Source organism: Mauremys reevesii, linkage group 10, assembly GCF_016161935.1.
Source record: "Mauremys reevesii isolate NIE-2019 linkage group 10, ASM1616193v1, whole genome shotgun sequence".
Taxonomy (NCBI): Eukaryota; Metazoa; Chordata; order Testudines; family Geoemydidae; genus Mauremys; species Mauremys reevesii.
This window is the reverse complement of record NC_052632.1, coordinates 575,711-600,373: the sequence shown is the minus strand read 5'-3', so window position 1 is coordinate 600,373 and position 24,663 is coordinate 575,711. Positions and strand designations below refer to the sequence as shown.

The 24,663-nt window shown below is 51.2% G+C and overlaps 1 protein-coding gene across 11 annotated transcripts in view; it reads left to right on the top strand.

Moving 5' to 3' along the window:
* Nucleotides 1-24,663, top strand: part of PPIP5K1 (diphosphoinositol pentakisphosphate kinase 1) — a 137,326-nt gene that overhangs the window by 66,787 nt on the left and 45,876 nt on the right. For 8 of the 11 annotated variants that reach the window (XM_039490933.1, XM_039490932.1, XM_039490927.1 and 5 more), the window contains 4 exons: nt 4,433-4,549; nt 5,141-5,305; nt 8,916-9,006; nt 16,838-16,960. In XM_039490933.1, coding sequence (XP_039346867.1) covers nt 4,433-4,549; nt 5,141-5,305; nt 8,916-9,006; nt 16,838-16,960 — 496 coding nt within the window. The remainder of the gene's footprint in view (nt 1-4,432; nt 4,550-5,140; nt 5,306-8,915; nt 9,007-16,837; nt 16,961-24,663) is intronic. The other 3 variants (XM_039490936.1, XM_039490935.1, XM_039490931.1) reach the window with 1 other exon arrangement.

The following is a 24,663-nucleotide window of genomic DNA, read 5'->3' as shown; positions in this document are numbered from 1 at the left end:
TTTGATGGGACGTCCGAGGACGGCCCACCAGTTTCCCTACCGGATCCTTCTCCCTCTGTCTTCAACAGCCTCTCCCATTTCCTCCCTGCCTGGTCCCAGCTGACCTCCGACTGTTGGGTCCTCCGCACGGTGGAAACGGGATACCACCTCCAATTTGTTTCTCCACCCCCATCCCACCCTCCCTACCCGTCCCTCTTCAGGGACCCCCTCACGAGCAATTCCTCTTACAAGAGGTCCATGCGCTCCTAAATCTGGGAGCCATAGAGGAGGTGCCAGAGGACATGAGGGGTAGGGGGTTCTATTCCTGATACTTTTTAATCCCCAAGGCAAAGGGCAGTCTACGACCGATCCTGGACCTGCGAGAACTCAACAAATTCATGATAAAGCTCAAGTTCCGCATGGTATCCCTGGGGACCATCATCCCATCCCTGGATCCGGGAGACTGGTATGCCGCCCTCGATATGAAGGACGCATATTTCCACATTGCCATTTACCCGCCGCACAGACGGTATCTCCGTTTTGTGGTCAACCAACAGCACTTCCAGTTCACGGTGCTTCCCTTCGGTCTTTCCACGGCCCCGAGAGTCTTCACCAAATGTATGGCCGTAGTAGCTGCCTCCCTCCGCCGTCGTCAAATACACGTCTACCCGTATCTCGACGATTGGCTCGTTCGAGGGACTTCCCAGTTGCAAGTATCACAGCACCTGTGTGTCGTCAAAGTCCTCTTCGGGAGGCTAGGCCTCGTGATCAATGTAGAAAAGTCTACTCTGACTCCAACGCAGAGAATAGACTTTATTGGAGCAGTTCTGGACTCCAATCTGGCCAGGGCCTGCCTTCCTCTGCCACGGTTTCAGTCAATGTCTTCGATCATTCGAAGTTTTCAATCCTTCCCGACAACGTCGGTGCGCACCTGCCTCGCTCTATTAGGTCACATGGCGTCCTGCACCTTTGTGACCAAGTACGCGAGGTTGCAACTTCGGTGCTTCCAAACCTGGCTTGCTTCTCTATACCGTCCTCACAGAGACAATATAGACTCGGTGATCACTATCCCCAGGACGGTTCTCGACTCCCTCACTTGGTGGCTGGACCCCACTGTAGTTTGCGCAGGGATGCCGTTCCACCCTCCTCAACCCTTGGTGGCACTAACCACAGACGCATCATCTCTGGGTTGGGGTGCCCACCTCGGGAACCTTCACACTCAAGGCCTCTGGTTGCCCCAGGAGCTGGCCTTGCATATCAACGTCAGGGAGCTGAGGGCAGTCCGTCTAGCATGCCAGGTGTTTCGGGTCCATCTCCAAGGATGCTGTGTATCCGTGTGCACGGACAACACGATGACCAAGTTTTACATAAACAAGCAGGGCGGAGCGCGCTCCTCCCTACTTTGCCAAGAGGCCACTCACCTGTGGGACTTTTGCATAGCCCACTCTATCGATTTGGTAGCGTCCTTTCTCCCAGGAGTCCAGAACACACTGGCAGATCGCTTCAGCAGGTCCTTCCTGTCTCACGAGTGGTCGATCCGTCCCGACGTCATCCATTCCGTTTTCCGGAGGTGGGGCTTTCCCCGCATAGACCTCTTTGCCTCCCGAGAGAACAGGAAATGCCTGGTGTTCTGCTCCTACCAAGGTCTCTCCCCGGGCTCCCTCTCAGATGCATTCCTGATCCTGTGGAATAGGCATCTCTTTTATGCCTTCCCACCGTTTCCACTCATTCACAGAGTCCTACTCAAGCTCCACAGGGACAGGGCCCACCTGATCCTCATTGCTCCAGCGTGGCCGAGGCAGCATTGGTACACCCTGTTGTTCGACCTCTTAGTGGAGGATCCGATTCCCCTGCCACTGTGGCCGGACCTCATAACGCAGGACTTCGGCAGGCTTCACCACCCAGACCTGCAGTCCCTGCATCTCACAGCATGGCTCCTGCGTGGTTGAACCAATCTGAGTTGTGCTGCTCTGCTTCGGTACAACAGGTCCTCTTGGGAAGTAGGAAGCCTTCCACTAGGACAACTTATCTCGCAAAGTGGAAGCGTTTCTCGCACTGGTGCGATCAGAGTAACTTAGTCCCCGGACAGGTTTCTATCCCTACTATCCTGGATTACCTTTGGTCCCTCAAAGAGCAGGGCCTGGCGGTCTCTTCTATAAAGGTTCACCTGGCAGCTATTTCCGCCTTCCACCCAGGCGAAAGTGGCTGTTCAATTTTTTCTCACCCCATGGTTTCCAGGTTCCTTAAGGGACTGGAACGATTGTACCCCCAAGTCCGTCGCCCAGCCCCCACCTGGGATCTAAACCTGGTCTTGACCAAGCTTATGGGGGCCCCCTTCGAGCCTATGGCCACTTGTTCCCTGCTGTACCTTTCCTGGAAGACGGCCTTCCTCATGACTATCACCTCGGCGAGGCAAGTCTCAGAGCTTCGTGCCTTGACGGCTGACCCCCCTTATACGGTCTTCCATAAGGACAAGGTACACCTGTGGCCACACCCCTCTTTCCTCCCTAAGGTAGTGTCCGTTTTTCATGTCAATCAAGACATCTTCCTCCCAGTTTTTTTCCTGAAGCCGCACTCATCGCGCCGGGAACAACAACTGCATACTTTGGATGTCCGTAGGGCTCTCGCCTTTTATAGAGAGAGAACAAAACCCTTCCGGCGTTCACCTTAGCTCTTTGTAGCGGTGGCAGACCACATGAAGGGCATGCCGATCTCTTCCCAACGGATCTCATCTTGGGTGACATCCTGCATCCGAACGTGCTACGAACTGGCTCACGTTTCCGCTTGTCATCTCACTGCCCATTCTACGCGGGCGCAGGCCTCTTCTGCCGCCTTCCTGGCTCATGTCCCCATCCAGGAAATATGTAGGGCGGCTACCTGGTCATCGGTTCACACCTTTGCCTCACACTACGCATTGGTCCAACAATCCAGAGACGATGCAGCCTTTGGCTCCGCAGTTTTGCATTCTGCGATGTCTCACTCCGACCCCACTGCCTAGGTAAGGCTTGGGAATCACCTAACTGGAATGGATATGAGCAATCACTCGAAGAAGAAAAGACGGTTACTCACTGTTGTAACTGTTGTTCTTCGAGATGTGTTGCTCATATCCATTCCAGACCCGCCCTCCTTCCCCACTGTCGGAGTAGCCGGCAAGAAGGAACTGAGGAGCTGCCGGGCCTGCCGGGGTATATATCTAGCGCTATAGCGGCGCCACTCCAGGGGGCGCCCAGCCAGCCTGCCGGTGTTGCTAGGGTAAAAATCTTCCGACGAGCATGCACGCGGCGCGCGCACACCTAACTGGAATGGATATGAGCAACACATCTCGAAGAACATCAGTTACAACTGTGAGTAACCGTCTTTTTCACACAATGCACAGTCAACCTGTGGAACTCTTTGCCAAAGGATGTTGTGAAGGCCAAGACTATAACGGTTTTTAAAAACAAGAACTAGCTAAGTTCATGGAGGATGGGTCCATCAATGGCTATTAGCCAGGATGGGCAGGGATGGTGTCCCTAGCCTCTGTTTGCCAGAAGCTGGGAATGGGTGACGGGATGGATCACTTGATGATTACCTGTTCTGTTCGTTCCCTCTGGGGCACCTGGTATTGGCCACTGTCAGAAGACAGGATACTGGGCTAGATAGATCTTTGGTCTGACCCAGTATGGCCATTCTTAAGTTCTTATGTTTTTTGTCATGAAATGCAGACAATTGATACGGGATGCCAAAGGAATCAATGCCAAAAATCTATAGTAGGATTAAGAGGACAATAACAGACTTTTTTTAAATATCCAGGAAAAAAATCCTAGCAATGGTGTAAGTCTGCACTAGATAGAGATGATAAAATTGCCAATAATGATGCAGAAAAGACAGAAGTATTCAATAAATATCTCTGTTCACGATTTGAAAAAAAGAGCTGAAAGTAGACAAATCTAAACTAGAGTATAAGGTGGGAAGTTTTAACAGTCAGGGTAATTAACTCTGGGAACAACTTGTGTGTGTGTGTGTGTGTGTGTGTGTGTGTGTGTGTGTGTAATCATGACTGGGTTTGTCTTTCTCAAAGATCTGCTGTAGCCCAGCCAGGAGGCATCCTGGGTGAGATTCCCTGTCCTGTGTTGTTGTCATAATCTATAAAGCCAAAGTCAAGGAAGGTGTAAGACACACCCTCCCCAGTGTGTGATCAGTTTTGAAGGGAGGGCAGGTACAGTGTCGCTGGGTATGTTTGCATAGCCCAGTCCTGATTGAGTACTCCGGAAGCTACTGTGATAAACATAATACTGAGCTCTGTGCTGCTGGGTGAGACATAAAGCCCAAGTTAGCTTGTCTGTGCTTGTCTCATTGCTTCTGCATTTCCGCGTAAGTGGTGTGCTTGGGGTGTGTGCTATTTTGGCATGGAGGAGAAAGGGCTGAGGGCCAGTACCACAGCTGAAGGTGGGGCTGATTTTTGTGTTCTCAGGACCCATCTTCAGAGGAGCGTTTTCACGTGGAGCTGCATTTCAGCCCAGGTGTGAAGGGATGTGAGGAAGATGGAAGTGCCCCTACAGGTTTTGGCTTTCGGCCTGCATCAGCAGAAGTGAGTCGGCAGTCACTGTGCCCTGTTTGAAGGGCCTGCCTGTGTCACTGAGGCACAGGCCTTGTGGGAGATGGTGTGGAGCACACCAACTGCACTGCCCCGAGGGGAAAGCAGCGTGCTAATGAAAGAGGTGAAGCCACAGGCCCACCTCTCCCCATCCTTAGAAAAGGGGCTGGGACCCAAGTGTGCTCAGGAGAGCCCTTGTGACGGAGCAGGCTCTGGTGTGCTCACAGCAGGGCCAGGTGCAGTCTGACCCAGAATCCTTAGTCACGCTCTGATAAGCACATACCTAGCAGCTCCACTGCATGCTGCAGTGCTTCCATCAGCCAGCAGTGGCCATGTCTCAGGCCTGCTCTTGCAGTAGCTTATTTGGCAGCTGAGGGTCATTTGCGGGATTGAGTTTCCTGGCTGGCTGGGTACTGTGTGTCTGTCTCAGGTTTCAGGGCTGGGTGTGGGGAGATGTACAAAACGAAGTGTGATTACAAGAGTCTGACTGGAATTCTGCTGGGCCAGTTTTTCCTCTCAATAAATCCCACCTGGGCCTGCATTGCTAGTTGTGATAGTGATGCTACCAGTATTTCCTTCATGCAGAATGATGATAAGAAGCCAAACCAGGGCAGCATGGAGGATCTCTCCAAAGTGAAGAGCATTGATGAGACAGACCAAGCACAAGAAAGGTCACCCCAACCCTCTGAGCCAATCTGCATTCAGCGGAGATCGCCCTTGATCCGCAACCGGAAAACTGGGTCCATGGAGGTAATGGGGCGGGTATAAAATAATAGGAGATATACCTATCTCCTAGAACGGGAAGGGACCTTGAAAGGTCATTGAGTCCAGCCCCCTGCCTACACTAGTAGGACCAAGTACTGATTTTTGCGCCAGCTCCCTCAAGGATTGAGCTCACAACCCTGAGTTTAGCAGGCCAGTGCTTAAACCACTGAGCTATCCCTCTCTCCATAGTTTCAATTGCTCTGATCTAGTCCTCTTGCCCAGACCGGGCATCTCAGTTTTATCATTGCAGAAAAGCTGCATTTTCTGGGACTCCACTTTTAACAGTGTACCAGGGTCTGAGTTACTGCCATGAAAGGAGTTAGGGCTGTGGTCACCAACCGGTTGATCACGATCGAGTGGTCGATCCTAGAGGATCTCCCAGTTGATTGCGATCTCTGGTGGTGTAGTGTGGCTGCCGCTAAGGCAGACTCCCTGCCTACCCTGACCACACGCTGCTCCCAGAAGCAGCCAGCACAGCCCTGCAACCATGGGGGCAGGAGCCAGGGGTCTCCCTCCGTGCGCTGCTCCTGCCTTCAAGTACTGCCCCCGCACCTCCCATTGGCCGGGAGAGCTGCGGGGGCGGTGCTTGCAGAGAGAGGCAGCGCATGGAGCCATGTGCCCCCCGCACCTCCTAGGGACCCCTTGGCCCCTTCTGGGAGCAGTGTGGAGCTGGGGTAGGCAGGGAGGGGTTTGGGGTGCTAACTCCGGGAGGGGGCTCAGGGCTGGGGGTTGGAGTGCAGGAGGGGGCTTGGGGTGAAGGAGAGGGTATCATAGAATATCAGGGTTGGAAGGGACCTCAGGAGGTATCTAGTCCAACCCCCTGCTCAAAGCAGGACCAATCCCCAACTAAATCATCCCAGCCAGGGCTTTGTCAAGCCTGACCTTAAAAACCTCTAAGGAAGGAGATTCCACCACCTCCCTAGGGAACCCATTCCAGTGCTTCACCACCTTCCTAGTGAAAAAGGTTTTCCTAATGTCCAACCTAAACCTCCCTCACTGTAACTTGAGACCATTACTCCTTGTTCTGTCATCTGCCACCACTGAGAACAGTTTAGATCCATCCTCTTTGGAACCCCCTTTCAGGTAGTTGAAAGCAGCTATCAAATCCCTCCTCGTTCTTCTCTTCTGCAGACTAAATAATCCCAGTTCCCTCAGCCTCTCCTCATAGGTCATGTGCTCCAGCCCCCAATCATTTTTGTTGCCTTTTGCTGGACTCTTTCCAATTTTTCCACATCCTGCTTGTAGTGTGGGGCCCAAAACTGGACACAGTACTCCAGATGAGGCCTTGCCAATGTCGAATAGAAGGGGAATGATCACGTTCCCTCGATCTGCTGGCAATGCCCCTACTTATACAGCCCAAAATGATGCTTCTTGTCCACTGTAACCCCTAGGTCCTTTTCTGCAGAACTGCTGCCTAGCCATTCGGTCCCTAGTCTGTAGCAGTGCATGGGATTCTTCTGTCCTAAGTGCAGGACTCTGCACTTGTCTCATGAAGTTAAACTGGAAGGTGCCATATGGCCTATTTGCCTCCTGTAGGCTCATGGGAAGGGGTGGTGCCTGCCATCTGTGATTTGCATTGTGATGCTACCAATGGGCCGATATACTTATAGGACTGTCTATCCACTGTCCTGCCAGGGCAACTGAACTGAGCTGGGCTGGCCTTACTCCCTGTCCTCAGGCTCAATCTGGATGGGCTGTCTCAGTGGTGGGGACTCACAGGGATCCAAATCCCCTTCAGGCTGCTTTCAGCACTGTGTGTCCCCCTTTCTGGGACGATTCACAAGCTGTTTCCTTGGAGGCTGGGGAAGGGATGTTTTGGGCTGAGGGATCTTTGGCTGTCTTGGGCCTTTCTTATTATTGTCAGCCATGAAATCCCAGGTGCCTTTTTGGTGATTGGCACACAATAAATTAACCATGGTCTGGGGATGATCCTAGGGTGATTCAATGAATCTAGTGTATTTGGACTTTCAGAAAGCCTTGACAAGGTCCCTCACCAAAGGCTCTTTGGCAAAGTAAGCAGTCAAGGGATAAGAGGGAAAGTCTTCTCATGGAAAAGTAACTGGTTAAAAGATAGGAAACAAAAGGTAGGAATAAATGGTCAGTTTTCACAATGGAGAGAGGTAAATAGCAGGGTCCCCCAAGGGTCTGTAGTGGAACCAGTGCTGCTCAACATAGTCATAAATTATCTAGAAAAGGAGAGGAGCAGTGAGGTGGCAATATTTGCAGGTGATAGAAAATTACTCAAGATAGTTAAGTCCAAAGCTGATTATGAAGATTTGTAAAGGGATCTCCCTAAACTGGATGACTGGGCAAGAAAATGGCAGATGAAATTCAATGTTGGTAAATGCAAAGTAATGCACATTGGAAAATGTAATCAACTACACATACAAAACAATGGGGTCTAAATTAGCTGGTACCACTCAAGAAAGACATCTTGGAGTCGTGGATAGTTTATCTGAAAACATCTGTTCAGTGTGCAGTGGCAGTCAAAAAAGCTAACAACGTTAGGCGCCATTAGGAAAGAGAGAGATAATAAAACAGAAAATATCATAGTGGCACTGTATAAATTCATGGTATGCCCACATCTTGAATACTGCATGCAGTTCTGATTGCCCCATCTCTGAAAATATATGTTAGAAATAGAAAAGATACAGAGAAGAGCAACAAAAATGATTGAGTATGGAAGAGCTGCCATGTGAGGAAAGATTTAAAAAAAACTGGGACTGTTCAGTTTAGAAAAGAGACGACTAAGGGTGGGGGGAATATGATAGAGGTCTATAAAATCATGAATGGTGCAGAGAAAGTGAATTGGGAAGAGTTATTTACCTCTTCTCATGATGCAATTTCATCTGGTGAACTCAGGTTCTTAATAGGCAGCAGAGTAAACAAAATGAATTACTTCTTCACACAACACACAGTTGATCTGTGGAATTCGTTGCCAGGGGTTGTTGTGAAGGCCAAAACTATAATTTTTTTTTTAAACTGGGTTCAAGAAAGAATTAGAGAAGGTCATGGAAGATAGGTCCATCAGTGGCTATAAGCCAAGATGGTCAGAGACATAACCTCATACTCTGAGTGTCCCTAAAGCTCCAACTGCCAGAAGCTGGGACCGGGTGACAGGGGATGGATCACTTGAAATTGCCCTGTTTTGTTCTGCCATCTGCTACCACGGCCACTGTCAGAGGCAGAATACTGGGCTGGATGGACCCTTGGTCTGGCCCCAGTGTGGCTGTTTTTATGTGGAAACAACTGCACTTGGTGGTGCTGACATGGGTTGTGTGTGCCCTAGAGGGGAAATCCTGTGGTGATCAGAGCTGGAACATGGGAGTCTATTCTCAGCTTTGTGCCAAGTTCCTTAGGGGGAAATTTCGAAAGGTGCAAAAGGCAGGTCAACACTTAACAACTCTCTGTGACTGCCAGTGAGAATCAGGCAAAGTGGCTCTTTGTGCCTGTGCAATTGTCCCTTCCCCTCAGTTGTTAAAATGAGACACATCCTCTCCATCTCTTACTAACATTTGAGAAGTGCTTTAAGGGTGGTGGGTAGAGCAGCCAGGAATCCTTAATGGTGCAGTCAGCATTCCTCTTGTTTCTACAGGTGCTGTCCGAGTCCTCTTCCAAAACTGGAGGGTATCGCCTCTTCTCCTCCTACTCCAGACAATCTACCGAAATGAAGCAAAGTGGCCTAGGTACGAGCCTGTACTCGACCTGTCCACCTGTACCTCTTTCTCTCTGTGTGCGTCTGTCCATCCCTCCACATGTACATCTGGCTCAAGTTCCATGTATGTCTGTGTATGTATTATGTCCTCTTATGTAACACATGTTACAGCATACAATAAGTTTCCTATACAGTTCTCTATTTATCTCCTTCATTCCTGAGCCCCTCACACAGCCAAGGTCCTTACTGCTGAAAGTGCACATGTTACCTTTTGTAGCAGATGCATAATTGCAGAGCAGGTTTCTGCTCCCATGGCAGCGTATTTCACGGTGCACTATTTTATCCTCAGCAGAGGGAAGGAAAATTACTGACCAAAATCTGAGATGTGGATGTATGTGGATTCTGTATAGAGCTGAAATGGGCATGCTTTTTGAATCACAGCTGGGTTAATTTATTCATTTGCCATGCTCTTCCCATAGATGGATTGTTGTCTATAATCCCTTCTTCCTCATGTTAAGATTTTTTGGCCTCGTCAAGGCAATGGAGATCACTCGCCAACCACTGTCTGTTCAATGGTGATGGCTCATAGCACCCATCACTGATCTGGTTAGCTTTTCATAGGTAGAGTGCCAGTTGAAGCTGGTGAAAAAACTTCTGGGCACTATTTGCAAGTATTTTTAGCACAGACTCCCACTTTTTTTTTTTTTTTTTATAATGGAGATATCCTATCTCCTAGAACTGGAAGGGACCCCAAAAGGTCATGGTGTCTAGCCCCCTGCCTTCACTAGCAGGACCAAGTACTGATTTTGCCCCGGATTCCTAAGTGGCCCCCTCAAGGATTGAGCTCACAAGCCTGGGTTTAGCAGGCCAATGCTCAAACCACTGAGCCAATCCCTCCCTGCACTGTTGAATATCTGTGGCCTGGGCACTGAAGTCAGATTGTGTTGGAGCTTTGTCAAGCTGCCTAGTAGAGTCAAACATTTGGTGCAAGGTTAAGAAAGCCATGACCATGCTATCCTGTCAGGCCAGAATTTGGATTTTGTTGATCAGAGCTTCCTAATGCTCCCAGAACTCCTGTTGCAGAAACAGAGTCAAATTCTCTATCCAGAGCCCAAGTCTCTGCTGCTGACTGCCTGCAAAGCAGAACCTTGACAGATGCAGATAATGGTGGTTTAGAAGGATAGCACATTTTTGTGGGAGATTGCAAACTATCCATAAAACAGCTTTGTGCAGCAAGGTGCTGGAGGTGTTCACTCTGGACAATACAGAAGGCGACAGTTCCAGCACCTGCTTCTGTCTCTGCAGTCCTGGAATATTTACTATACCTAAAAGTCTGGCAGTCCCAAGGGAAAGTAAATGAGCCTGTGCATTTTGTTGCTTTTATTTATGTTGTATGAAGAAGTCCTGCTGGGTTTTGTCAAAAGAAAATTCTGCTTTTTTTGTTCTTTAACATTATAAATTCAGTTCTTGTCTCCTTGGAAGGCTCTATGGCCACTGTAGAACTAGTGCAAATATAGTGTTGCAAGAAAGTAAAACCTGAGCAATTGAGAGGGAAAGGGATTTTTCACCACCCTTTAAAATTCTGGGTTTTGTTTAGCAGGTCACTGAGCTCCAAAGTCTAAGGCTATGTCTACACTGCGATCACAGGCCCATGCTAGCCTAGGTCCGCTGACTTGGACTCACGGGCCTCAGGCTGGGGAGCTTTAAAATTGCAGTGTAGATGTTCAGGCTCGGGCTGGAGCCTGGACTCTGAGACCCCATGAGAGGGGAGGGTCTTAGAGCCTGGGCTCCAGCCCGAGCCCAAACATTTTCACTGCAGTTTTCACCCCTGCGAGCCCGAGTCAGCTGACTGGGTTCTGAGACTTGGTGCTGGGGGTTTGTATCTCAGTGTAAACGTACCCTAGAATGTTTAGGAGAAAGGATGTCTTTGTTAAAGAGGCAGATTTTTTAATCTTTAATTTAGGTGGAAGAGTTCACATTTAAGCTCCAAGAAAGCAAAAGCAGGGTAGACCAGACTTGATATTCCTGATGTTCCTAAGGTTAAAAAAAAGTCACAAGCTTCAGACCTTTCAGGTTGCCATTATACACCAGAAAGCGGCAAAGTAGGGGCAAACCGATTTTCTTAAACATCTTCGCAGGTCACCTTTGAGGCCTGGCCAAAGTCCTCCTAGTAGCAGCACTAGTTCAAGTCCCTGTTTTCTGAGTTTTAGACATACTACAGCCAAGAGATATCTAAAAGGCCCTGAGTCTTTCCTCCACATCTGTGCACGAACCCCCTCTTAGGATTTGAACTTAATTCTCACCCAGTTAACGGAATCTCCTCTTGAACCATTAGGTGAAGGTTGTTTTAGTGTCTGTCCTTGAAGACTGAATGCTTGATATGGCAGTATCAGAGAGGTTCAGGCACTGATAGCTGGCCCTCTGTTTAGTATTCTGTGAAGATCTAATATCCCTGACTACCTGCTCTTGGCTTTCCCTAGACCTCACTCAGTATTGGGAGAGGCTGCTGCAGGCTCCACTGAGGTGCAAAAAGGGCCCTTAACTACTCCGAGTCTATGGATCTTTAACTAGATTGTCAGTACAAAACCACTCTTCTCACTAGTCATCTGCACTGTAGAGTCTCAGCATTACTGAGTAAGTTGCAGGAACAAATGGCACCAAGTGATCAGTTCTGTGAGGGGGGCATGTGTGGCCCCAATGGTCACTGCTCTGCAGAGGGCTCTGCGTCTGCACTGAGGGATCTGTGCTGGTGGGTTACTTGTGGAGCCATGGTTGCTGGGGATGTGCCTTTCTTCTGAGATGGATTTGGGTTCATAAAAACTCATAGACTGTAAGGTCAGAAGGAACCATTGTGATCATCTAGTCTGGCCTGCTGCACATTGCAGGCCACAGAATCTCACCCACCCACTCTTCTAATAGACCCATAACCTCTGGCTGAGTTACTGGACTTCAAGTCACAGAAAATCCACCATTTACACTAGTTTAAACCTGCAAGTGACCCATGCCCCATGCTGCAGAGGAAGGTGAAAACTCCCAACGGCCTCTGCCATTCTGACCTGGGGGAAAATTCCTTCCTGACCCCAAATATGGCCATCAGTTAGACCCTGAGCATGTGGGCAAGACCCAACAGCCAGACACCTGGGAAAGAATTCTCTGTAGTAACTCAGAGCCCTCCCCATATAGTGTCCCATCACCAGCCATTGAGGGTATTTGTTATTCGCACTCACAGATCGGCTACATGCCATTGTATGCAGTCCCATCATACCTTCCCCTCCATAAACTTCTCAAACCCACTCTGGAAGCCAGTTAGATTTTTTTTGTCCCCACTGCTCCTCTTGGAAGGCTGTTCCAGAACTTCACTCCTCTGATGGTCAGAAACCTTCTAATTTCAAGCCTAAACTAGTTTGATGGCCAGTTTATATCCATTTGTTCTTGTGCCAGCATTAGCGCCTAGCTTAAATAACTCCTCTCCCTCCCTGGTATTTATCGCTCTGATGTATTTAAAGGGACAATGCATCTGTTACCTGTTCATGGGTCTCTTCCCTTCCTAATGCGTTTGTCTGGCTTTATTGAAACCTAGATTAATCCCCATTCACAACTGAGATGTGTGTTCTCTATGTGTGGGGAGGAGTAGGAAGGAAAGCTGGTCTTAGATTGGCTCTCCCTCTGGCTTGGGCTTCAGCACCTATTCTTGTGGGTGGGTCTGTTAGCCACTACCACCTGTTGCTACTGCTGGGCTTTGAGCAAGTCCTGCTCCAGTGTCAGACTGTGCCTACATCCCACTAAGTGGCCTTGCCAGTGACTGGCTGGTGGTGTTTCTTAAACTATTGCCATGGAGGGAGAAGGATGAGTGCTAGTACTCTGGTATAAAACCAGAATGGTTACAAACACCAAACGGAGAAGACAGGAGAGGACCCTGGGTATAGCGCTGTTACCATCCCCTCCTGAGCTATCATCACAGTAAGTTTGAGTTGGATTTACTCTGCTGGAACCCTTAAAATGTTCCATTGGAAAGGGGAAGGCCACAGGCGCAGCTTGAGAGATGGAGGGGGTACGTTGTGTAGAGTCTTTATGGAGAAATGATCCATATAAAAGCATGCCAGTTCCACAAGCTTTCCCTGACCCGGCCAATTGTACTGAGCTAGCCAGATCAAAGAATAGTCATGATCTTCTCTTTCTCTCTCTGTCTCTCACTTCGTTTGTATTGCCTTCTCTTCAGCCAAGTGATTAGACATAGAGCTCTTGCTACACAGTTTGTTTGCTTCTGTGTGTTCTTTTCTGCTGTTTGGTGTCATAATTGCATTGTAGCACAATCTCTAAGCTTATCCTCTGGGAGCTGTGATCTCCCCTGGCTGCACTGGGAGGTGTTCACATCCCTGCATGCCTCTGTCCTCTCAGCCACTTGCTGGCTGACCAAGCCTGATGCCTCTTCTGCAGCTTTGCAGCAACAGATGGTTCCCAAATAATTGTTCTGGTTGTATGAACTGAATTAACTCCTTTTGAAAGCTGATGGAAAAATAGTGTCATCTTATGCTAAGTGTCACAATTTCAGGATAAAATTACAAGAGTCATCCACAGTCCTGCTTCAGGAAATTAATGAGTTATAGAGTTAGGAATCAATTTCCCTATATGGGATAGTATTGCCCAGTGAGATATGGAAACAATATACATGTTTCTATGAAGCATCTGGTCCTGGCTACAGCTGGAGGCAGGATACTGGACTAAATGGTCTATTGGTGTGATCTAGTGCATCACGGAGAGGGGGATACCAAGTGGATGGGCCACTCTTCTGGTCCAGAATAGCAGTAGGTGATGGTTCCAGGTCTGAATTGATCTTTGATGTGATCACATATGGAAATTCCTGTTCCTTTTGGAAGGATATTTTCTGCAGGCTGTCTCTTTCTCATGAAGACTCTGACAGGAAAGGTGCTGTGTTGAGCTAGCTGCTTCACACTCAGCAAACACTACTCCTTTGAAAAACTAAGAAAAAGGAATTTGTCTTTCGGTGGAGTACAGAGGTGAGTCCATGAACAGACTAAAAATCCCAGAGTGCTTTGCAGTTAACTGAGGATCAGCCAGGAGAAGAAGAGAGAGGAGAAAATCAGATGACATATGAGAAAACAAAATAATGTTCCATAGATGCACCAGGGGAATCTCTGAGTTAAATGTGGAATTTAGAACTGGTGTCAAATGGCAAATTGGGAGGCCTGGAGACTGAGCTCCTGTTTCTCTCTGGAACAGATAATGACAGTGCCAAATTTCATCACTCTGCCTGCTCCCAGTAAGGTTCAGATCTCCAGCTGAAGGGATCATCTCTTGGGGTGAGGAGTTTGCGTTCAGTCTTAGGTACAAAGCAGGACTCTGGGTGGGAAAGATTCTGCATCCCTCTGTCAATTCTCTGAGCAAGGGTACCCTGATGAAGAAATCTCATGCTAAGGCCCTGAGGAGCTCAGTGAAGACAGCAGCAAATAGACGTTAGCATAGAAAACTAGGCCATCACTGTACATCCTTATCTGGATCAGTATGTCCAGTGCTGGTGCCTTGGCTGTAGAAGAACTGAGCTTGGGAGGCCCAGAGACAGAACAGTGAGGGTAGTTAATGTGGATACTTGATGAGAGACTCAAAGACTAAAATTGCTGCGTTTACCCTAGAGGAATAAAAAAGGAGTTGGGAATATGAATTAAAGGGAATCTGTCTGAAGTGACATTATGGATATAATAGCAAAAATTGATCAGTCCTGAGTTTTGATGCTGCCCCATAATTTGAGAACAAGGGTTAGTCAATTAAAGGTCAATAAATTTAAACTCAGTCAAAAGAAATGCTTCTCAGGGTGAGTAATCAGCATGCCATGAGATGTCCATGAAATCACGCCTATGACGGGTTTTAAAAGGGCTGAATTTAAGGAATGGTAGTGGTGCGGAGAATAGAATGCTATCAAGTTAAAAAAGGAGGAAAACTTTAGATAAGTGTAAAGTCAACAGCTTTTAGGTACCTGGACCTGTACTGTTCAAGGAGTGTGTATAATAAAAAAAAAAAAAGAGAGAGAGAGCAGCATGTGTAGCACCTCCCCACTCCTGGAGGGACTCCCCTCTTGAGAGCAAGGGCTTTCACTCTGCTGCATCCACAGTTAACAGTTTTGGATCACAATATGGATAAACAAATTGCTTTCCTCGACTGATATGAACCATGTTCCAAATGCCCAACCATCAAGCCACCACTAAGCCACATTCATTACCATGTGGTGTGCAAAGCATTCCAGGGAGCACTGTGGCTCTGAGAGGCAAAGACCATTGTTTGGATGTCCAGATGGCGACCTCTTGTGCCTGGTTTTCAGTGTGCGGAGCTCATATCACTCTGACGGAAGTCAATGGGAGCCAAGGGTGTACAGCGCATCTGAAAATCCTAAGGGATCAACTTGCGCACCCAAAATCAGAGACTCCTTTTGAGAATTTTGACCTGAGTGACTCTGCACACAATGAGTCTGTGGCAGGATTGGGAATAGACTGATGACTTCCTAGTTATCTGCCTTTTCTACAGACCATCCTTCCTCTGGGTTTATAGGTTATAGTTACATATCATGTAAAAGGTCATAAACTTACTGTGTTATGTAAGTTGAATCTAGATATGCACTGCCAACTGCCTGGAAAAAAGAGCCAACAATTAATTGTGGATAGTAAAAATTTAGGACACTTAATTTATGGAGAAACACTTTTATAGAGGCATCCAGAACAGGCAGAATGACACAATATGTGGCAGTCATTTTCAGACTCTCAACAAAACTCTTGGCTTAATACATTGTGATTCTTTTTTTTAAGAACAGATTTCTAGCTGAGCATATAACCGTGGATGCAGAAAGCAAAGCCATGGTTTAATTAGGGTTGGGTTAGTTTTGTTTGGGTGTTTTTTCCTTTGTACAACTGGAAAGTCTTAACCAAGAAAGAAAAGAGAAAGCCCTAAGTAGGTCTGCAGAGAGACAGTGGGGGCATAAATGGATGGTTTGCAAGCCCCAGGACTCAGGCAGGACTGTGCCCTGTATAGCTTCTCACAGTTGGTGAGGAGCATTGTGGGTCACTTGGCCTTTCTGAAACATCAAGGCAGAATCCTGGACTGGAGGGACCTGTGGACTGATCGGGGCTGCAGCTTGTATATCTGAAAACCTGAAAAATGGCTCTCTGGATAGATTTCTTTCCCCAGTGCTGAGGGGTAGAGGTCTGGCACCAGCAGCCCAGTGCCTGATATAGTGACACATCACCAGCTGGGTATCCAGTCTTTTCTCTGTACTCAGTAGAGCGATGAGAAAGCTCTCTATTTCCTGATCAGCAGATTCCTCATTACTTGAAAAATCCTGATTGGGCTATAGACACTCCCTCCTCTCTAGATTTATTCCCTGCTTCCTCCTCCTCTGTGCTGCAGTGCTGGCTGCTTTCTACAGAATTAGCAAAATCCCTGCACAAGAGAACTGGAGGGAGGGCAGAGGGGCAGTGCTTGCTGTTGGTGCTTACATATTAAGGGGATTAGGTATCCTAAATAACTGAAGTGGATGGGTAGATATCCTAGCACTCAGACTGGTCAACATGGGTCTCCTGGGTCAGGAGGCGGAAAGCTAAGTGACAGTAAACCCTGCATGGTTGGTTATCGTGCAGTAAGGCAACTTTCCTCATCTCCAAATACCAAGATCCCAATGCTGTGCCCAGTGCTGATCTCCTTTGGAGGGGATTGCTGCCTTCTCCGGCATCAGGCCCTTCTGGAGATTCATCTCCTGGAGACGGGGCAGATTACTTCTCCCCTGCTAACTCTGCTGATGTCTTCTGTAGCTGCATGCTGTGGAGACGTAATACTAATGCCCTCCCACACCTTTCCAGGGTCGCAGTGTACAGGACTATTTAGCACTACTGTGCTCGGAGGCTCCTCCAGTGCCCCAAACCTTCAGGACTACGCACGCAGCCATGGCAAAAAGTTCGCCGCCAGCCTGACATACAAAGATGGTATGAATGTTCTTTGTGTAGCAGATAATTGACTTGTGGAACTTGCTGTCTAAAGATGTTACTGAGGCAAAGCTGTAGTAAGATTTTCCAGAGAATTAGACATGAATGAATTGAATATCCTCTGCACCTGCACTAACCACAGTCACAGTTGAATTGTTATGTATTGCTCCAAGCAAACTGACAGTACCTGCTCTTTGGAGGTGGATTACTGAGCTCAATGGGCCATTGGTCTGTCCCTGTATGCTTGGAGGGTCAGCTTGCTTGTCTCAAATGGTCCCACTTGTGCTTTACTTCTAAGCCCATAAGAAGACCAAGTTCTTCTTCGAGTGGTTGTTCATGTCCATTCAAAGTAGGTGTACGCGCGCCGCGTGCACGCCAGCCAGAAGATTTTCCCTAGCAGCGTCCGTACGGTCGGCCCGGACGTCCCCTGGAGTGGCACCACCGCGGCGCCCTATAAAGGGGCCCGCCGACCCTCCACCCCCTCAGTTCCTTCTTACCGCCGGTGACGGCTAGCTGGAACTTCTCTTGCGATAGCAAGTCAGCAGTGTCCTATCCTTACCATTTAGTGAATAAGTTGTATTATAGTTAGCTGAGTAGTTCTCTGTATATAGTTCTTAGTTGTTGGGGGGTCCTCCCCCCCCCGAGTTTTTGTTGCCCGCTGGGGCATGCCCGGGTCCCCCGGGTTCAAGCTTTACAAGGATTGCGGGAAATTCATGCCCAAGAGTGACCCGCACTCTGCGTGTTTAAGGTGCCTCGGAGAGCGCCACCAAAAGGACCGGTGCTCTATCTGTAGAGGCTTCCGCCCGCGAACTCTTATGGACAGGGCTCAAAGACTTAGAGTCCTCCTGATGGAGGCGGCCCTACAGCCACCCTCGGACCCGGAGCCGGCCGAGGCGGTGCCCAGCACGTCTCCTTCGGTGCGGAGCGCCCCGGCACCGGCATCAGGACTTAGGGCCCAGCCCAAGTCATCAAAGACCCGGCACCGGACGGAGTCGGGTCTAAGGAGGTCGGCCTCAGTGCGGCACCGCTCGCCTTCGCCGGTGCCCACCAAGAGGAGGAAGCCAGTGAGGAATAGGTCACCCCACCAGGATCCGAGGCCGACGCCGTCCACGACCACGAGTGGACAGGCTGGGCTACAGCCCGCGGCGGTTCCGTCAACTCCCGCACCGCAGAGAGGGCGGTCGAGTCCGGACCGGCCTAATTCCCCGGACCTCGGCGGAGACCTACGCCCCCCTTTGATCCCGCAGGCGTTCGAGGCGGCCTCAGGTCTGATGGGACTCTCGAGGCCGGTCTCTCCGCACCGCAGGGAGTTGCCTGCGGTGGTCCGTCCCCCAGTGCAGTCTAGGGGCAAACTGGCCATGCGGTTGCCTCCCTCCCCGCACCACGCCATGAGGACGGCACTGGACCAGGCGAGAGGCGCGCCGCCACCTCCGCACCGCTCTCCATTGGCACCGGGTGCCGCTCCCCCCCCGGTCCTCATACTCAGAGGCAGACTCCTATCGCTCCAGCCGGTCGCGGAGCAGGAGATCGGAGTCGGGGGCGAGCCACCACCGTTACCCACAGTGGCAGCAACAATGGCAGCCGCCATCGCAGTGGCCGTTTTAGACTCCCTGGGCCTACCACCAGTCGGTAGGCCAGGCGTTCGGCCCGCGATCAAGATCGGCATCGGTGTCTTCGACCTCGGTGGCCCCGGCCCAACTGCCTCCTCCTCCTCCACCGGCACCGTCGCCGGGCAGGAGTGTGCCATTTCCAAGCTCAGCACCCCCTAGCAGGGCAGCGGCACCGGCAGTGGCTTCAGGTCCGGCTCCGCAGGCACCGCCCGATACGCCAAGCCGCTCGCTGGCGACCCCGGTACCGGTCGCGGTGCCGCATTTAGACTCAGAACCGGCACCGCAACCACGGTACCGTATGCCGCAGGACCCTGAGGGACTGCATGCACCGCAGGAAGGGCCGCTCCAGGTACTCTCCTCGTCGTCCTCCCCGGACGAAGCGGTCTCGGGCACGGCTGTGGCACTGGCCCTGGAGGACACTCGTATCCTCCAGCAATTGCTCCGCAGAGCGGCGCAGAGCCTCGCGATCCAGGCGGAGGAAATTGAGGTGGATGCGGACCCTGTTGTGGACATCCTGGCTCCCGTGGGGCCATCCAGGGTGGCCCTCCTGCTGATAAAGTCTATAGCGGATACGTCCCGCACACTATGGCAAACGCCAGCCTCATTGGCCCCTACCGCCAAGAGGTCCGAGCGGCGCTATTTCGTCCCCTCGAAGGGGCACGAACACCTGTACACCCTCCCCCCCGGACTCCCTGGTAGTGGATGCGGCCAACCAGCGGGAGCGTCAGGGATTTCAGGGGTCAACGCCAAAGAGCAGGGACGCGAAAAGACTCGAGCTCCTTGGCAGAAAGGTGAACTCCACAGGGGGCCTCCAACTCCGCATTGCCAACCAACAGGCGGTTGTAAGCCGATATGGTCACAACACGTGCTCGGCCATGTCGAAGTTTGCGGAGCTCCTTCCTCAGGACTCGAGGTCAGAGTTTTCGGCCCTAGTGGAGGAGGGAAGCTGATCTCCCGAGCCTCTCTCCAGGCCGCCCTGGATGCGGCGGACTCAGCCTCGCGCACCCTGGCCACGGGCCTGGTCATGCAGCGAGGAGCCTGGCTCCAGGTCTCGGGCCTGCCCTGTGAGGTCCAGCAGACAATCCAAGACTCCCCTTCGAGGGGCAGATGTTATTTTCAGAAAAGACAGACAAACGTCTGCATAGCCTAAAGGACTCGAGGGCCACGCTTCGCTCGCTGGGCCTGCATACCCCTGCGACCCAGCGCAGGCAGTTTAGACCGCAGGCGGCCCCCTGCCCGTACCAGCCACAGACTCGCCAGGAGTCGGGTCGCAGGCGGGGCAGAAATGGCAGGAGGCGTCCCCAACGCCACCCCTCCGGCCAGGCGTCGGGGCAATCGAGGCCATCATCAGGGCCTAGACCCCCTATTTGATGGTACGGTCGAGGGAGACCTACCAACTGAGACTCTGGATCCTTCCACCCCTACCTTTGGGTCACGTCTGTCCCCTTTCTACCGTGCCTGGTCCCACATCATGTCAGACAAATGGGTGCTCTGCACGGTAGAGAGGGGATATTCCATCCAGTTCTCCTCCCTCCTGCCCTACCAACTCCCCTCCCCGTCCCTCTTCAGGGACCCATCTCACAAGCAACTTCTAACTCAAGAAGTGAAGTCTCGCGGAGGCAGGGGCGGTGGAGGAAGTCCCACGGGAGCTCAGGGGCAAAGGCTTCTACTCTCGGTATTTCCTCATACCGAAGGCAAAAGGGGGCCAAAGGCCCATCCTAGACCTGTGGTGGCTGAACAAGTTTGTACGAAAATTCAAGTTCCGCATGGTCTCCCTGTCCTCGATCATTCCCTCCCTGGATCCAGGAGATTGGTATGCCGCCCTCGACTTAAAGGACGCCTATTTCCACATTGCCATAATTCCCCGACACCATCGGTACCTCAGGTTCGTCGTGGCCAGTGCCCATCTGCAGTTCACGGTGCTCCCGTTCGGCCTGTCGGCTGCTCCCAGGGTCTTCACGAAGTGCATGGCAGTCGTGGCCACCTTCCTGCGCAGGTGGGGCATCCAGGTATTTCCCTACCTGGATGACTGGCCTATAAAAGGTCTCTCCAAGGAGCAGGTAGAGTCACAGGTGTCATTCATCAGGCGGACCTTTCTCGATCTCGGCCTCCTCTTGAACGAAGCCAAGTCGACCCTGTCTCCGACACAACGGATAGAGGTCATAGGGGCTGTTCTGGACTCCACTCATGCCAGAGCGTATCTGCCGGAATCCAGGTTCCATGCGATTTCCGAGCTCATCCTGGGTCTGCGCCGCGCCCCAGTAACCACAGCGCGAGTGTGCCTTCAGCTGTTGGGCCACATGGCGGCATGCACCTATGTGGTGGCCCACGCCAGACTCTGGCTCCGCCCGCTACAGTCCTGGTTAGCGACAGTTTACCGCCTGGCCAGGGACCCCCTGGACTTGGTGGTGTCCATTCCCAGTTTGGTGCTCAGCTCGCTGCGGTGGTGGCTCAACCCGCGGGAAGTATGCAAGGGTGTCCCCTTCGCTGCCCCGCAGCCCTCCCTCTCCCTGATGACGGACGCCTCGGATCGAGGTTGGGGTGCGCACCTGGGTCACCTCAGGACGCAGGGCTTGTGGTCGTCGGAGGACCTCGAGTTGCATATCAATGTCAGGGAGCTGAGGGCGGTCCGCCTGGCTTGTCTGACCTTCCGGTCCCACCTGGCCGACAGATGTGTTTCGGTCCTCTCGGACAACACGGCGACAGTTTTCTATATCAACAAACGGGGGTGCACGCTCCTCTTCCTGTGCAGGGAAGCCCTCACGTTGTGGGATTTCTGCGTTCTCAATGCCACCCACCTGACGGCGTTCCACCCTCAGCCGCTCGTTCCGGGGTCACGAGTGGTCCCTTTGGTGGGATGTGGTGCGCTCAATTTTCCAGCTCTGTGGCTTTCCGCAATTAGACCTGTTTGCTTCGAGGGAGAACGGAAGTGCCGACGGTTCTGCTCCCTCCTGGGCCGCAGTCGGGGGTCTCTGTCGGACGCCTTCCTACAGTCCTCGGCGGTCGGTCTGCTCTACGCCTTCCCTCCGTTCCCCCTGATACACAGGGTGCTCTTGAAAATTCGCAGGGACCATGCAAGGGTAATCCTGATAGCCCTGGCATGGCCGCGCCAGCATTGGTACACATCTCTCCTGCACATGTCAGTTCAGGCGCCCCTGATGTTGCCCCTGCTACTGGACCTGATCACGCAGGACCGGGGCTCCCTCCGCCATCCGAACCTCGAATCCCTTCACCTCACAGCCTGGATGCTCCATGGCTGAACCCGGTGGAGTTGCAGTGCTCCCAGCAGGTTAGGCAGGTGCTGCTGGGTAGCAGGAAACCATCCACTGGGGCCACCTACCTGGCAAAATGGAAGCGCTTCTCCATATGGTCGGGTCAGCGAGGTCACGACCCACTGGGGGTCCCAATCCCCATTGTCCTAGACTATTTGCTTCACCTAAGACATCTGGGCCTCTCCCTTTCCTCCATTCGCGTTCACTTGGCGGCTATATCCGCCTTCCACCCCGGGGAAGGGGGTGCCTCGGTGTTTGCGAACCCGCTGGTTGGGCGTTTCCTTAAGGGTATGGACAGGCTCTTCCCGCATGTTCGTCCGCCGACCCCTGCCTGGGACCTGAATCTGGTCCTCTCCATCCTCTCAGGGCCTCCCTTTGAGCCTCTGGCTTTGTGCTCCCTGCTATACCTGTCATACAAGACCGCCTTCCTGGTGGCGATCACCTCGGCCAGAAGGGTGTCGGAGCTTCGGGCGCTAACATCTGAGCCCCGTACACTGTCTTCTACAAGGACAAAGTCCAACTTAGACCTCATCCGGCCTTTCTACCTAAGGTCGTATCCCAGTTCCACATGGGCCAAGATATATTTCTCCCGGTGTTTTTCCAAAGCCACACTCCTCCAGCGAGGAGCGGAGGCTCCATTCCCTGGATGTCCGTCGGGCCTTGGCTTTTTACATAGAGCGTACCAAGCCCTTCAGATGCTCGGCTCAGCTCTTCGTTGCAGTGGCAGAGAGGATGAAGGGTCTCCCGGTCTCCTCTCAGCGAATCTCTTCGTGGATTGCCACCTGCATCTGGGAATGCTACCGTATAGCTAAGACCCCTGTCCCTCCGGTCACGGCCCACTCCACTAGGGCGCAGGCCTCCTCTGCGGCGTTCCTGGCTCAGGTCCCGACTCAAGAGATTTGTAGAGCGGCCACGTGGTCCTCCATCCACACATTCTCGACTCACTACGCCATCACACACCAGGCCAGGGATGACGCAGCCTTCGGTCGTGCAGTTCTCCAGTCTGCAGTGATCTCCGATCCCTCCTCCTAAGGTTAGGCTTGTGAGTCACCTACTTTGAATGGACATGAACAACCACTCAAAGAAGAAAAAACGGTTACCCACCTTTTAGTAACTGTTGTTCTTCGAGATGTGTTGTTCATGTCCATTCCATCACCCACCCTCCTACCCCTCTGTCGGAGAGCCGGCAAGAAGGAACTGAGGGGGTTGAGGGTCGGCAGGCCCCTTTATAGGGCACCGCGGTGGCGCCACTCCAGGGGTGCCCGGGCCGACCCTACGGACGCTGCTAGGGAAAATCTTCCGGCTGGCGTGCATACGGCGCGCGCACACCTACTTTGAATGGACATGAACAACACATCTCGAAGAACAACAGTTACTAAAAGGTGGGTAACCGTTTTTTATCTCCATATGGCTCTGTGGAGCTGGGGCTGCCATGTTAGCAGAATGACATGCATGGTGGGGTCAGGCTGGGAATGTTGGGAAGGGGGAAGTATATGGATTATGGGCATCTGTGGGAGAACCTCTGGAATGCACTCGCATCCAGACACTTCTATACACCTGAGGTGCTGATGCAGGTGGTGACTAGGATGCTGGGAGGAGATTGCAAACTCTCATCACTATCACTCACTGCAGAAGCTGCCTGAAAAATCTGCAATTGAATCCCTAATGAAGATGACCTGATAAAATCAAACATTCAGCTCATTGGTTTAAGTGCTGGCCTGTACTTTGTCAGTGAAGAAGAACTGTCCGGTTGACACATTAAAGAAGAACAGTCATTTGTATTTTATACAGCACTTACAGTGTGGTGGCACCAGGGGTGCTGGAACAATTTTTATAGTGAGGGTGCTGAGAGCCATTGAACCAAACCATAAACCCTGTATATAATGGAAACCACTTCAAGCCAGGGGGTATGGCAGCTCCCCCAGCACCCTTGTTCCAGCACCTATGGATTGCACTGCATGAGAGACACAATGAAGCACTTCTGCCTCTAGGGACTTGGTGTAGAAGCTGGGATGTTCTGGGAGATGTGAAGTTGGAGGATTGTTTATTTTTCCATGTTAGCTCAGTTCTTGTGACCATGGCCCATTGTGAGTGGGATAGAATGGAATAAAGAGGGAGCTGGTCTGGCAAAGCACTCTGGGGAGGGCATTTGCAAACCACAAACTCACTGGAACTTCAAGGAGAATGTTGTATTGATCAGTCTGCTGAGTTTTTGCTGCTCTTCTTCCATCTTTGTTACAAGAGACTTCTGCATAATACCAGGTCTTTGTTGCCTATGAGCCGATCTGCTGCCTGGTCAGTCATAATCATTTGCACAGCCACTGATTGTGGTGTAGAACATAATAGGGAAGCTTGTCCCCATGCGCTGAATAAAGGATGGGAATTCCCTAATGCAGCATGAGGGTGGCAGATATCAGGAAAGCAAACAGAGGGAAACTGCAAAACCTTCTCCTTGTTTGCTGTGGTGTGCTAGCTATGTTGTTCCCAAGGTATTGGCGAGAAAGGATGGGTATGATGATCAGTGACCCACATAACACACCTGTCGGGATCCCGGGATCTAACATGTGCCCATCATGATGTGGTGTAGCTCATCCAGTGTACTAACTGCCCCATAGCAACTCTGTGGGTGTAACCAGTCAATCACTATGCTCAGACTCACAAAGAAAAAAGTAAAAGACAAAAACCCAGTATCACCCCTGGGCAAACACTTCTTACAAAGTGATCACTCTGTATCTGACCCCTGTCCTCATCCTCAAAGGAAACCTGCACAACTTCAAAAGATGAGCTTGGAAGCTTAAATTCATAACTCTCTGCTAGACAC